General features: G+C 40.3%; 1 protein-coding gene across 1 annotated transcript in view; it reads left to right on the top strand.

Moving 5' to 3' along the window:
- Positions 1–7,263, top strand: part of LOC127448110 (potassium voltage-gated channel subfamily H member 3-like) — a 189,290-nt gene extending 182,027 nt beyond the window's left edge. The window contains exons 12-15 of the mRNA XM_051710409.1: positions 1,541–1,797; positions 2,756–2,856; positions 3,548–3,600; positions 4,791–7,263. Coding sequence (XP_051566369.1) covers positions 1,541–1,797; positions 2,756–2,856; positions 3,548–3,600; positions 4,791–5,720 — 1,341 coding nt within the window. The 3' untranslated portion in view covers positions 5,721–7,263. The remainder of the gene's footprint in view (positions 1–1,540; positions 1,798–2,755; positions 2,857–3,547; positions 3,601–4,790) is intronic.
- The last annotated feature ends 6,868 nt before the right edge of the window (positions 7,264–14,131 follow it).

Below are 14,131 nucleotides of genomic sequence, written 5' to 3'. Positions count from 1 at the left end.
ATCCGTATTTAAAACTAACAAATTAATTAGTAGGAAGCTTTATCATGCATTATAACTGAATTATAACTGTAATTTAATAAGAAAGTGTTTGGTATGTAATTGATTGTCTCTTAAATTCCAGAATGATGGTATGAAGTATATTCGGGTCATTTGCAGTTATAATTTTCTTATGAAATTCATGATTAAAATTTTCACTTTTTGAGCGGGAAACTGACAAACCTTAGAACAAAAGCTATAAATTAATTATCTTGAGGGAGGACACTTTGACCACAGGCCCTCTTAAAGCTGCCTCTGATTGGCTTAGAGCCTTTTTGGGGTGTGAACAAACCAAAGGGGTTAAAAGACCAGCCTGGACAACCCCTCTCTCTCTCTTCTCTGCCTTACGGCTTACACACACTTTGACCTCTGTCCCGGGAAGTCCCGAGTCTCTGTTGCGGGAGGCCTCGCTTCCAGGGCTCCGCCTGGTCATTCCATCACCCATCCATTGACACAACAGACAAAGACCTTCCACAAGCCAAGCCAAATGACATTGTCTTCAACGGCAAACAATGCAACGCAAGAACTTCCTGACTTTCGCAGAAATATGGTGCTTTCTTATATATAATTTGAGTAACCCGATCTCAAATCATGGCGTACTAAATTAAGTTCTCAGGGTTTGTTCAAGGCAAGGTCTACAGACTCCATAAAGTTCATTTTCCAATCATCTTCTGTAAAAGCTCACTTACCAACCTGTGTTTAGATTTGTTTGTCTATGTGTTAGTTTAGTTGTTTGTTGTAGATTAGTTAATAAAGCCTTGTTTATATTCAAAGAGAAGTTGACTGTGTATTTGATTAAATTATATCGGTCCCTTGAGGTCTGTCGATCCTAAGCTACATGCTCATAAACAGTATTTCAATCTAATTGTGATATTATTTTCAATGGCCATGAAAGTATTATTACTGTAAGAATTAATCTTACGTTCTGATCAACTCATCGCTGGCCGAAGACTTTGATCGGACGTAAACATTGATTCTTTTAATATTCCCCAAATCAATTGCTAATTCCCTTATTGAGCTAAATTCCCTGCATATAAATTATTAGCAGATATAACAAGCCTGTTGTATCACTTTTTGAATGGTGGAGAATTTTAATCAGATTTCTAATCTGCTCAGGTTTCATTTATCTCAAATATACTGTAATTCCCTACATTATTTTGGTGGTCGAACACGGCCATGATTCTTAAACTAATTATTTACATATAAAATCCTACAAATGCAAATCTAAGGAAGATTTTTCAAACAATCCTAAATTTTGTAAAAAATATAGAAAGTTTATTAGGAAGAGAAAATGTCTACTAAGTGGAGGGGCCTCGTATCACCCTGAAGAGATTTATTTTGCAATGATGATTTTATGATTGTACATTATCCTATTTATTACACAACTTAAACAGATGTAGAATAAATAGATAGTATATGCACTGTATTGGAAATTCTTCATTACATGTATACACAAACAGGAATCTTCTGTCAAATCACTAATAGAATCTGCTCTGTCTCTCAGCTGGACTGGGAAAGCAACGGTGGTCTGGTGAAGAAACTGCCCTCCATCCGTGAGGATGAGGAGAATGATGAAGAGCAGCACTCAGTGTCAAAGGCCCCACGTTCCCCTCTGCGCCTGACCCGGGGCCTCAGCTCCCCCCTGCGATCGCCACTCCTCCCCCCACGTCCCTTCCGCCCTCCGTCAAACCACGCAAGACCTGCCACCCTCCAGATCCCTGTGGTCAGTTTCAGCAGCGCCCCTCCAGAACTCAGCCCCAGGTGTGAAACACACACACACAACAACAACAACAACAACAACAACTCTTTCTTCAGCTGCACAGAATGAGTGCTGATGGAAATCTGGGATTGAAAATCTAAATTTTACCTAGAAATAAACAAAGTTTTAGGGTTTTCAAACTAAGAAATGTTGTGATGTAAAAAGAATAAAACAATTTTATACTATGCACTATTTCCTGGTAACTAATCAAACAAGCAAATTTGTGACATTGACCATGTCAACTCCTTTGTACAAAGGTCAGATTTCTTGCTTCCATTAAAGCACAAAAGATGCTCTAGACTTTGTAACATTCTCAAATCATGATGGAATAACATAGGTCATCAGGCTTCGCACAAACTTGTGGAGTCCATGCCAGCTTGAGTGTATGTCATTGAAGCTTAAGGGGGAAATATCAAATACTACTGACCAAGCCATTTTTATATATTTTTTTATTATTATTATTAAACTTTTCTCTCTACTTGTTATGATGATAATATAATTTTTAATGGGAAAAAATCTTTATTTACATAGAAAAATGCAAAATGTATATTTAATAAATCACTGGGCCACTCTTGCATCACATCTTACCGCAATGAGCTGTGGCCCCCTGGTGGCTCTCAAAACAACTTAACTGATTCATAATTTAGAAGAAGTATCCAGCTACCATGACAACCAATCTGGGCAGAATGGCTGCTTGCTCCAATGATTGGCCCTTCAATCATGGCATATCTAAGGCTGCAATTTGGTGTGCACAATATAAACAACTCCATTTGAGAGGATAGAGAGATATCAGTCTGTTAGTTATTTTGAAAGATACTGTATATTTTATTGATATTGTGATGTGTACATTTCATCCATTTGACCACACAAATGTTTCAATAGTTTAAATCCCCTACCAACTGTCAGCTCTGGATCAACTGCACATAAACAACATAATGCATTCTTTTTATGTCTCTATAGATTTGTGGATGGTATAGAGACAGAAAGCAATTGTAGCTCAACACAAAGGTTTGAGTTCGATGCCAGCCTACCTCAGAGTGGCCCTCCGTCCCCTTCTCCAGGTACAAACACACATATATCTACAAGCTGCAGGTGTCTTCTGGGAGATGATATTATGAATATTTTCAAAATGGACTGTAAAACATAGTCTCACATAGTTACACTATTAACTATTGTTCCATATTACAGCTTAATCTGGCCATGAATCAACCATTTAGATTGTTTGTAGGGGGGCAATCTGACCTACATGTAAAGCAGCTATCCACTTATTTTATTTTTATATATGAAATTTAGGGGTGGGTACATATGAAATTTAACTTTCGGATTTAACCCTGAAAGTAAAGTAGAATATCTTGTTGCTCAAGAATATCTGGCTTAACAAGAAGAGACTCATGCAAAAATCTTCAATATCTTTCAAAGATTCAATTCCATAAACCTCACAAACAAGACTTTGTTTCCTGTGCACTCCACCTCCCAGAAATTGTGTAACATCAGAAAGCTCCAATCAGATTGGAGCTTTCAGTTGTAAGAAAGCTCTTGCAAATTTTTTGCAATATCAATTATATTGTCAGCTAATGGTCCGTAGGTTTGTCATCTGAGAGTAGGGTAACTCCTATACTATTTTTATTTCTATCTTATCTTCACTACATCCACTCCTCCCTCTATACATTAAAAAGATGTTTAACAGTCTTTACAAACAACTCAAGATGTGTGGAAATTAAAACATTCAGTTTCGTGTGTGTTTGTGTGCAGTGAACCAAGAACAGCTGGAGACCAAACAGAGCATCACCAAACTGAGTGAGGAGGTGAGTACATCAAGCATGCAAACACTTTCAACAAATTAGCATGCATAAAAGCAATAAGCCAGTAGAGGCCATGCATTACATCTGGGTGTTGTTAGGCCAGTGGCTAATTGTTTTTTTAAAGGGCATCAACAGCACAATGTTAAGGGACTCAGATGTTCAATAAAAAATAAGGGATAATGTACAGTCAGCTAGTCTTCAGCATACATGAAACCCTGACAGGGTGAACAGGATGCAAATTTGTGATGATGTCTAGCTGACTGCACACTATTCCACTTATTACAGGGCTGTGTACCAAATAAATAAACAAATGAACGTGAACTATTAATTTGACTTTATATTTTTTTATTATGTGAGAAGAAAGAGACCGCAGAGTGATGCGAGAGATATGAAACTAGCACAGCTATTTAGGAAATAAAATGCCTGGGACAACAGTCTTTAGAATGCCACAGTTGACCAATCAAAGTCAAGTATTCTAGAGAGCCATGAAATAATTACACTTATTAATAAGTTTATTAGCTTGTAATGATGCAACTTCACTGTGCATTAAAGGGGTCATGACATTCTTTTTTTCCCTTGAGGTTCACTTATAACTTCAGTAAAGTTTTTTTGCAAATATTTGTAAAATATAATCACTTTTCACACTCATTTTGACCCTCTGTCAGGAACGCTTGGTTTTGGTACCGTTCCTCATTTAAGACTTGACAGTAAACGCCCACAATTATGATTGGCCCTCTGCTCTTGACTGACCTGCCATCTCACTGCTCATCGCTACTGGGCGGGGCTACGGAAGTGATAATGTGAAGTCGGCATTGATGTGTTGCTATGGAAGCAGTCAGATGCAAATGTCTACCACAGTGTGACATCACAATGTAGAGGAAGTAGAGGATGAGTCGATTTGGCTGCTTGGTTTCAACAAATGCTCTTTTTGCAGTGAGGAGGAAGTTTTGAGTTCTGAAACTTACAGTATGTTTTTATAGTACAATGACCTCTTATATTTCAAAAGATCAAGGAAAATTGTATTCCTCATGTCTTGACCCCTTTAATACAATTCAACTGATGTGTGGTTACATGTGTGCATATATCGGCTATTTTCAGAAGCTTCATACGTGGCTTATCCAATCAAAAAAGATTTTAAGAGTCAAAACTATCCATTTTAGAACATAACTGGCATCTTCTTGGCATATTCACAGATAACTAGTCTCTCCCAGCAAGTGTCTCAGCTGAGCAAAGAACTACAAGAAATGACATGTCTCCTTCGATCCTTGCTTGTCATTGGATCACAACCCCTCCTGACAGCCCTCAGTCCAACAATTCCTCCATCTCCCAGCAGTAGCAGTGGTCCAACAATATCCATGCCACCAGCTCCTTCCCCAACTGCTCCACCATCCTCACTGCTCAGGCCTACTTGCTCCCTATTGGACAGCGCTGACACTAGGGGCATTGCTTTACCCAGCTGTCTCATACCCACTAGTCCACCGCTGAGATCCCAAGCACAGGCTCAGGTGTCTCCGGTAGGCTGTACAAGGGGACCTTCCTTGCCAACCCTTTTCCCTCCAGTGACAGCCCAAACAGAGGGGCCAGGGCCATCTAGCCAAGGCTATGCCCAGGCAGCTCAGGACCAGACATGCCAAGCCACCCATCCCTCTCTCACCTTTTCTTTCTCACTCCCTTCTTTCCGATCGCAGTCTCCTTCCTGCTCTCCCTGCCAGGGGCCTCACCTTTCCCGACCTGCTAGTCACAGCAGAGGTTTGCTACCTCCATCCCCCTCACAAGATAACCCAATTCAGCCACCCTCTCATTGCTCAGCACCTCCCTCAATCAATAACTCCCCTTGTGACCACAGGCTGAGGATTAGCCCCTTTCTCCCATCCTCCTCCTCATCTGCTCCTCTGATACAGTCGCGGTCATGCACTCCTCCCTCCTGCCCACACACCTCCCCACACTTGCCCTGCTCCCTGGATTCCCTGCCAGAAAGCCAGGTCACTTTGGGCACTTCATGGCCCCAGCAGAACCCCAGGCCTGGAACTCCTCAGTTAGAGTTTGAGATGCAAGAGTGGGCAGCAGGAGGGAGGCCTTCCACAGAGCATATCAGCTTCATAGATGAAGAGGGACCACTGTGAGAGATAGAAAGACTGAGAGAAACCTGGATACTTATAATAGCAAATGAGGATAGGAGAGTCGAGAAGTGGGCGAGTGCAATGACTCCAACACACCTACATCCTGAGACAAGAGACAAAACTGATTGCTGTTCCTTTAGGACTAAGATTGTATCTCTGTTCTAAACCCTAGTGAGCTGCCTACCTAGACAGCATTTTTAGGCATCATACCATCATACATATCATAGGCTGTTAGTCAGAAAAAGTATGCTGCCTAAGGGGCTGTTCACATCGAACGCGTTTTGTGTCCATCTGCGCTGTTTTTCCATTGTTTTTGTCTGTAAACATGCACTAGACGGTGTCTTTGACTGCTGTGCCGGGTCTTGCTGTTTTTTTCCATTGTCTCATGAAGGAGCGCTGCATTTAATACACAGCATGTCAGGTTAAAAAGAATGTGTGACAGTGTAGGGTTTGGAACAGAGCCACTGTTATACATCACTTCAGTACCCAATACCAGTAAGTCACTCCCATCTGAGCACAACCTCAAGAAGTTCCTCTTTAGCAGGGCCTTAACAGGCACTGTAATCAGCACAGTGCATGGTGACTTGAGGCTGTGAGGATCCCACTCCTTTCATAAAAACCTTGCTTTGACAATTTCACATAACAAAAGTGAGATTTTTTTAATTTTTTTTATGCACAGTTACGTGCATGGCTTTGCACTGGTCACGTACATACCAAAAAACAAGGTCAATTGTCAGCTGGTGTTTGTTATTTCTTGCAGATTCTGTATTATCAAAACAATCTTTTTACACTATGAATTCTTCATCTTCTGAAACAAATTCATACTTGATTTTCCAGACTTGGTAAATGAATGAAGCTGTCACACCACATTATCCACTCTTGATTTGTTTCCTCCAGACTGTCCAAGGCCAGTCAACATATTCAGTGACCATGAGTCAACCATGAGTCAGAATGGTGATGAAGGACCTTGGGAATTGCCGGTCCTCTACTTCTGGATTATCCAATTTTATCAATTTATTGATTCCCCCTGCCCCCCGCCCATTATATTTAGAATAATAATAAAAAAAAAGAATGGTTTAGAACAATCATAAAGGGTAATACTTGACACACACACACCAGGGTCCAAAATGAATATTTTGCCATACATACACACACACACATATACATATATATATATATATACAGTCAGGGTTGGGGAGTAACGGAATACATGTAACGAGATTATGTATTTAAAATACAAAATATTAGTAACTGTATTCCACTACAGTTACAATTTAAATAATTGGTAATTAGAATACAGTTACATTCAAAAAGTATTTTGATTACTGAAGAGATTACTTTGCATTTTATTGTCATTTGTTTCATTTAATATTTAGTCCTTTCAGATGGAAAACATTTATACATATAAATGATGCGATCCAAATTGCATTTGAACAGCGGTGAAACACTTTCTTATGATGTGTTACATTCATACGAGCAGACAGAGAAGTAAGTTTGAAGTAAGTTTGGAGCAGAAGAAATAGAAATAAACCTTGTGTAAATTGTCAGCTTTATGCTAAGCTAAAATGCTATTTCTAGCCATTTTACATGCACGTTACCAGGCACGATCATATTTTTTTATCAAGAAAATTCACGTTGGATCATCATTTCTTTTTTACTAGTAAGACCTTTGATATTAGGGCAAAAATAATATTCTTGATAATAATGTTTGTATTGTTTTCCTGTAAAAATATATATACACACACTGTACTGTATGTGTACACCGATCAGTCACAACATTAAAACCACCTGCCTAATATCATGTAGGTCCCACTCATGCCTCCAAAACAGCTCTGACCCGTCGAGGCATAGACTCCACAAGACCTCTGATGGTGTCCTGTGGTATCTGGCACCAAGACACCAAGATGTTAGCAGCAGATCCTTTAAGTCCTATAAGTTGTGAGGTGGGGCCTCCATGGATTGTACTTGTTGGTCCAGCACATCCCATAGATGCTCAATCAGATTGTGATCTGGGTAATTTGGAGGCCAAGTCAACACCTTGAACTCTTTGTTCCTCAAACCATTCCTGAAATTTTTTTGCAGTGTGGCAGGGCGCATTATCCTGCTGAAAGAGGCCACTGCCATCAGGGAATACCGTTGCCATGAAGGGGTGTAAGTGGTCTGTAACAATCTTTAGTTAGGTGGTACGTGTCAAAGGAACATCCAGCAGAACATTGCCCAGAGCAGGGGTTTTCAATCCTGTTCCTGGGGACCCACAACTCTGCACATTTTGAATGTTGCCCAAATTTAACACATCTGATTGAAATAATCAGCTCATTAGTAGAGGCTCCATGACCTGAACCGAGTGTGTCAGATTAGGGAGACATACAAAATGTGCAGAGCTGAGGGTCGCCTGGAACAAGATTGAAAACCCCTGGCCCAGAGCATCACACTGCCTCCGCCAGCCTGCCTTCTTCCCATAGTGCATCCTGCCGCCATCTCTTCCCCAGTTAAATGATGCACACGCACCCGGCCGTCCACATGATCTAAAAGAAAATTTGATTCATCAGACCAGGCCACATTCTTCCATTGCTCCATGGTCCAGTTCTGACACTCACATGCCCATTGTAGGTGCTTCCGGCGGTGGACAGGGATCAACATGGGCACTCTGACTGGTCTGCAGCTACGCAGCAAGCTGTATGCACTGTGTGTTCTGACACCTTTCTATCATGGCCAGCATTAAGTTTTTCAGCTATTTTTCTACAGTTGCTCTTCTGTGGGATTGGACCAGATGGGCTAGCCTTCGCTCCCCACGCACATCAATGAGCCTTGGGTGCCCATGACCCTGTTGCTGGTTCACCAGTTGTCCTTCCTTTGACCACTTTTGGTAGGTACTAACCACTGCATACCAGGAACACCCCACAAGACCTGCCGTTTTGGAGATACTCTGACCCAGTCATCTAGCCATCACAATTTGGCCCTTGTCAAAGTCGCTCAGATCCTTATGCTTGCCCATTTTTCCTGCTTGCAACACATGAAGTTCAAGAACTGACTGTTCACTTGTTGCCTAATATATCCCACCCCTTGACAGGTGTCATTGTAACAATATCAATGTTATTCACTTCACCTGTCAGTGGTTTTAAAGTTGTGGCTGATCAGTGTATATAAAATATACATATATATATATATATATATATATATATATATATATTGCAGCCTTGAGCGAAAATGCTTTAAATTATTTTTTTACCACATCAAATCTACAGTCCATACCCTATAATGACAAAGCAAAAAACAGATTTTTGATAACTTTGCAAATTTATTAAAAATAAAAAAATGAAATATCACACTGACATAAGTTTTCAGACCTTTTGCTATGACACTTGAAATTTAGCTCAGGTGCATCCCATTTATCTGGATCATCTTTAAGATGTTTCTACACTTTGATTGGAGTCACCCTTTGGCAAATTCAATTGATTGGACATGATTTGGAAAGGCACACACCTGTCTATATAAGGTCTCACAGCTGAAAATGCATATCAGAGCAAAAACCAAGCCATGAGGTCAAAAGGAACTGCCTGTAGAGCTCAGAGACAGGATTGTATCGAGGTACAACACTCTACCAATCTGGGCTTTATGGCAGAGGGGCCAGACGGAAGCCTCTCCTCAGTGCAAGACACATGAAAGCCCGCTTGGAATACATTTTTTTTTTAAAAAAAGCACCTAAAGGACTCTCAGACTGTGAGAAACAAGATTCTCTGGTCTGATGAAATGAAGATTGAACTGTTTGGCCTCAATTCCAAGCATCATGTCTGGAGGAAAGCAGCTCATCACCTGCACAATACCATCCCAACAGTGAAGCATGGTGGTGGTAGTCTCATGCTGTGGGGGTGTTTTTCAGCAGCAGGGACTGGGCAAGGTTGAAGGAAAGCTGAACACAGCAATATACAGAGATATCCTTAATGAAAACGTGGTCCAGAATGCTCAGGACCTCAGACTGGGCCGAAGGTTCACATTCCAACAGGACAATGATCCTAAGCACACAGTCAAGACAACGCAAGAGTGGCTAAGGGACAACTCTGTGAATGTCCTTGAGTGGCCCAGCCAGAGCCCGGACTTGAACCCAGTCGAACATCTCTGGAGACACCTGAAAATGGCTGTCCACCGATGGTCCCCATCCAACCTGGCAGAGCTTGAGAGGATTTGCAGAGAAGTATGGCAGAAAATCCCCAAATGCAGGTGTGCAAAGCTTGTCGCATCATACCCAAAAAGACTTGAGGCTGTAAACGCTGCCAAAGGTGCTTCAACTCTGTACTGAGTTAAGGGTCTGAATACTTATGTCAAAGTGATTTCAGTTTTTTCTTTAATAAATTTGCAAAGTTATCAAAAATCTGGTTTTTTATATTGCAGCATCAGTTTCTTGGTGAAATAACACCTTATACACAACCTCTACTCCTCGAATGTATTGCCACATGAAGGTCTGGAATTAAGAAAGTAAAAGAAAACTTTTACTGTCCTGGCTAATCTGTTTATGATCACTTTTCCCTTGTTGTAAAATGTTTCAATGGCAGTCACTGTCTGAGGCCATTTGTATTGTATTGATTCAAGTCAATACTAAGTTCAAGTTGCATATATATATACACAGGTGCATCTCAATAAATTAGGATGTCGTGGAAAAGTTCATTTATTTCAGTAATTCAACTCAAATTGTGAAACTCGTGTATTAAATCAATTCAATGCACACAGACTGAAGTATTTTAAGTCTTTGGTTCTTTTAATTGTGATGATTTTGGCTCACATTTAACAAAAACCCACCAATTCACTATCTCAAAAAATTAGAATACATCATAAGACCAATAAAAAAAACATTTTTAGTGAATTGTTGGCCTTCTGGAAAGCATGTTCATTTACTATATATGTACTCAATACTTGGTAGGGGCTCCTTTTGCTTTAATTACTGCCTCAATTCGGCGTGGCATGGAGGTGATCAGTTTGTGGCACTGCTGAGGTGGTATGGAAGCCCAGGTTTCTTTGACAGTGGCCTTCAGCTCATCTGCATTTTTTGGTCTCTTGTTTCTCATTTTCCTCTTGACAATACCCCATAGATTCTCTATGGGGTTCAGGTCTGGTGAGTTTGCTGGCCAGTCAAGCACACCAACACCATGGTCATTTAACCAACTTTTGGTGCTTTTGGCAATGTGGGCAGGTGCCAAATCCTGCTGGAAAATGAAATCAGCATCTTTAAAAAGCTGGTCAGCAGAAGGAAGCCTGAAGTGCTCCAAAATTTCTTGGTAAACGGGTGCAGTGACTTTGGTTTTCAAAAAACACAATGGACCAACACCAGCAGATGACATTGCACCCCAGATCATCACAGACTGTGGAAACGTAACACTGGACTTCAAGCAACTTGGGCTATGAGCTTCTTCACCCTTCCTCCAGACTCTAGGACCTTGGTTTCCAAATGAAATACAAAACTTGCTCTTATCTGAAAAGAGGACTTTGGAACACTGAGCAACAGTCCAGTTCTTCTTCTCCTTAGCCCAGGTAAGACGCCTCTGACGTTGTCTGTGGTTCAGGAGTTGCTTAACAAGAGGAATACGACAACTGTAGCCAAATTCCTTGACATGTCTGTGTGTGGTGGCTCTTGATGCCTTGACCCCAGCCTCAGTCCATTCCTTGTGAAGTTCACCCAAATTCTTGAATCGATTTTGCTTGACAATCATAAGGCTGCGGTTCTCTCGGTTGGTTGTGCATCTTTTTCTTCCACACTTTTTCCTTCCACTCAACTTTCTGTTAACATGCTTGGATACAGCACTCTGTGAACAGCCAGCTTCTTTGGCAATGAATGTTTGTGGCTTACCCTCCTTGTGAAGGGTGTCAATGATTGTCTTCTGGACAACTGTCAAATCAGCAGTCTTCCCCATGATTGTGTAGCCTAGTGAACCAAACTGAGAGACCATTTTGAAGGCTCAGGAAAACTTTGCAGGTGTTTTGAGTTGATTAGCTGATTGGCATGTCACCATATTCTAATTTTTTGAGATAGTGAATTGGTGGGTTTTTGTTAAATGTGAGCCAAAATCATCACAATTAAAAGAACCAACGACTTAAACTACTTCAGTCTGTGTGCATTTAATTGATTTAATACACGAGTTTCACAATTTGAGTTGAATTACTGAAATAAATGAACTTTTCCACGACATTCTAATTTATTGAGATGCACCTGTATATATATATATATATATATATATATATATATATATATATATATATATATATATATATATATATATATATATATATACACACATATATACATATATATATAAATGAGCATCAAACTACCATTCTATATTGTGGTTTATTGTAATGTTTTTTAACCATATATCATGTTGAATTTTGATGTTTATTTATTTGCCAAAATCAATATATATATATATATATATATATTTCAAACATTTTTATTTACTACTTGGCAACTGTTAATTCTGGACCCTGTACACAAGCATGCATGACATACCAAGCACTCTAGCATGTAGTAGCCTCATTAATCATCTTCTGTTGTCCACGTTGCTCTTTCCCCCTTTTAAATAAAACAGAAAACAGTCATTCTCAAGACAATCATCAGAATACAACAAATAGGAGCTCAACAAACAGTCCTAAAGTCAAACCATCATAACAGTGATCAGTCGATGAGTCTGCAATTAAGGGGTGGTGTACAGTTAGTGGTTAGTTTGGACTATGATTGGTGAGTTGGAATGCTATATGTTGGGCAGCCACCTAATAAACAGCCCAAGTGGTTTGGATATATAGAACAAAAATAGACACATACACACAGCTTTAGCCATCCTGCCTGCGTGCCTTCTCATAAAACATAGCTCTGCCCATTTTTCAGCATTCACAATACTTATCAAAAGCTATGGGTTATATCACAGCAGAGAGCACTGCACTTTTATTTCACTGTCTATTTATTTAATTATGTTATGTATTTATATATCTGCAATCCTAATAAGAAAAGACTCTCGTGAGTAAATTCACAGACATTTCTTGCAGCTGGTGCCCAAGGCAACAGCTTCTTAACTAAATCACACCACTGTTTGATTTGGACTCTGGATCAAGATCACCCCAGCATCTCTGCTATACGATAACCAGCAACAGTTTTATGAGTGGCCAAAACAAAGCAACAGTGTCACCTCTTTCTACTAATGTTCAAAGTTGCCACATTTGGCATATCAATTGGAACTAGAATGACATTATCTTGATTTATCAGTTTGCTGAGGTCTAGCCAGACTCATGGCATGGGTGCACCACAATGGTAAGGGGCCCATTGTTTGTAACACAATAGAATACTTTGGTTTCTATTTTCTTTACCTTGAACATAGGGCAGGTGGTCTAAATATGGATAGAAGGGACTGTGATGGATGTTTGGGGTCTGGGGTTTCCTGCATGTCCAAATAATTTGCATGAAAAATGTGCCTGCATTTATGGGGGGAGGGATTTGGGGTGGGTGGGGGATGCTGCACGACCCAGGGCATACGGGGTCCAGATGTATTTTATTAACTGTAATGAGCTTTATGAGAGACACTTACCAGGATAATAAAATGGTGGTTTTATAAGAATACAGACTTCTGTGCTCATTCTAACAACAACCCCCCCCCCCCCCATAAAATCATTCAAGAAATACACTCACCGACCACTTTATTAGAAACACTATGGTCCTAAGAAAGTGCCCAACGTGGTCTTCTGCTGTTGTAACCCATCTGACTCAAGGTTTGACGTGTATTCTGAGATGCTATTCTGCTCACTACAGTTTGTACAGAGGAGTTATCTGAGTTACTGTAGTCTTTCTGTCAGCTTGAACCAGTCTAGCCATTCTCCGTTGACCTCGCTCATCAACAAGGCGTTTCCGTCCGCAGAACTGCTGCTCACTGGATGTTTTTTTTTTTTTTTTTGTTACCATTCTGAGGAAACTCTAGAGACTGTTGTGTGTGAAAATCCCAGGAGATCAGCAGTTACAGAAATACTCAGATTAGCCTGTCTGACACCTACAATCATGCCACGATAGAAATCACTGAGATCACATTTTTCCCCCATCCTGATGGTTGATGTGAATACTAACTGAAGCCCCTGACCCATATCTGCATGACTTTATGCATTGCACTGCTGCCACACAATTGGCTGATTAGATAATCGCATGAACAGGTTGGTGTACAGGTGTTCCTGATAAAGTGGTTGGTGAGTACATGCTTCACCTAGTTTTCATCACTGTTTCCACTGCTGTTCTTTCTGAGAGTATGGTGAGTTTCATTATGTAATCTGTGTGAATAGTTAAAGTGAACCTAGGACCAATTCCGTGATGGAGATCTGTTGCTGCGGTCCCGAAATTGATTTAAACTTTTATTTTTGGGCTTTTTTTGCTGTGTTTATTGACAGACAAG

Source organism: Myxocyprinus asiaticus, chromosome 11 (assembly GCF_019703515.2).
Source record: "Myxocyprinus asiaticus isolate MX2 ecotype Aquarium Trade chromosome 11, UBuf_Myxa_2, whole genome shotgun sequence".
Lineage (NCBI taxonomy): Eukaryota > Metazoa > Chordata > Actinopteri > Cypriniformes > Catostomidae > Myxocyprinus > Myxocyprinus asiaticus.
This window is presented reverse-complemented; position numbering and strand designations above follow the sequence as displayed.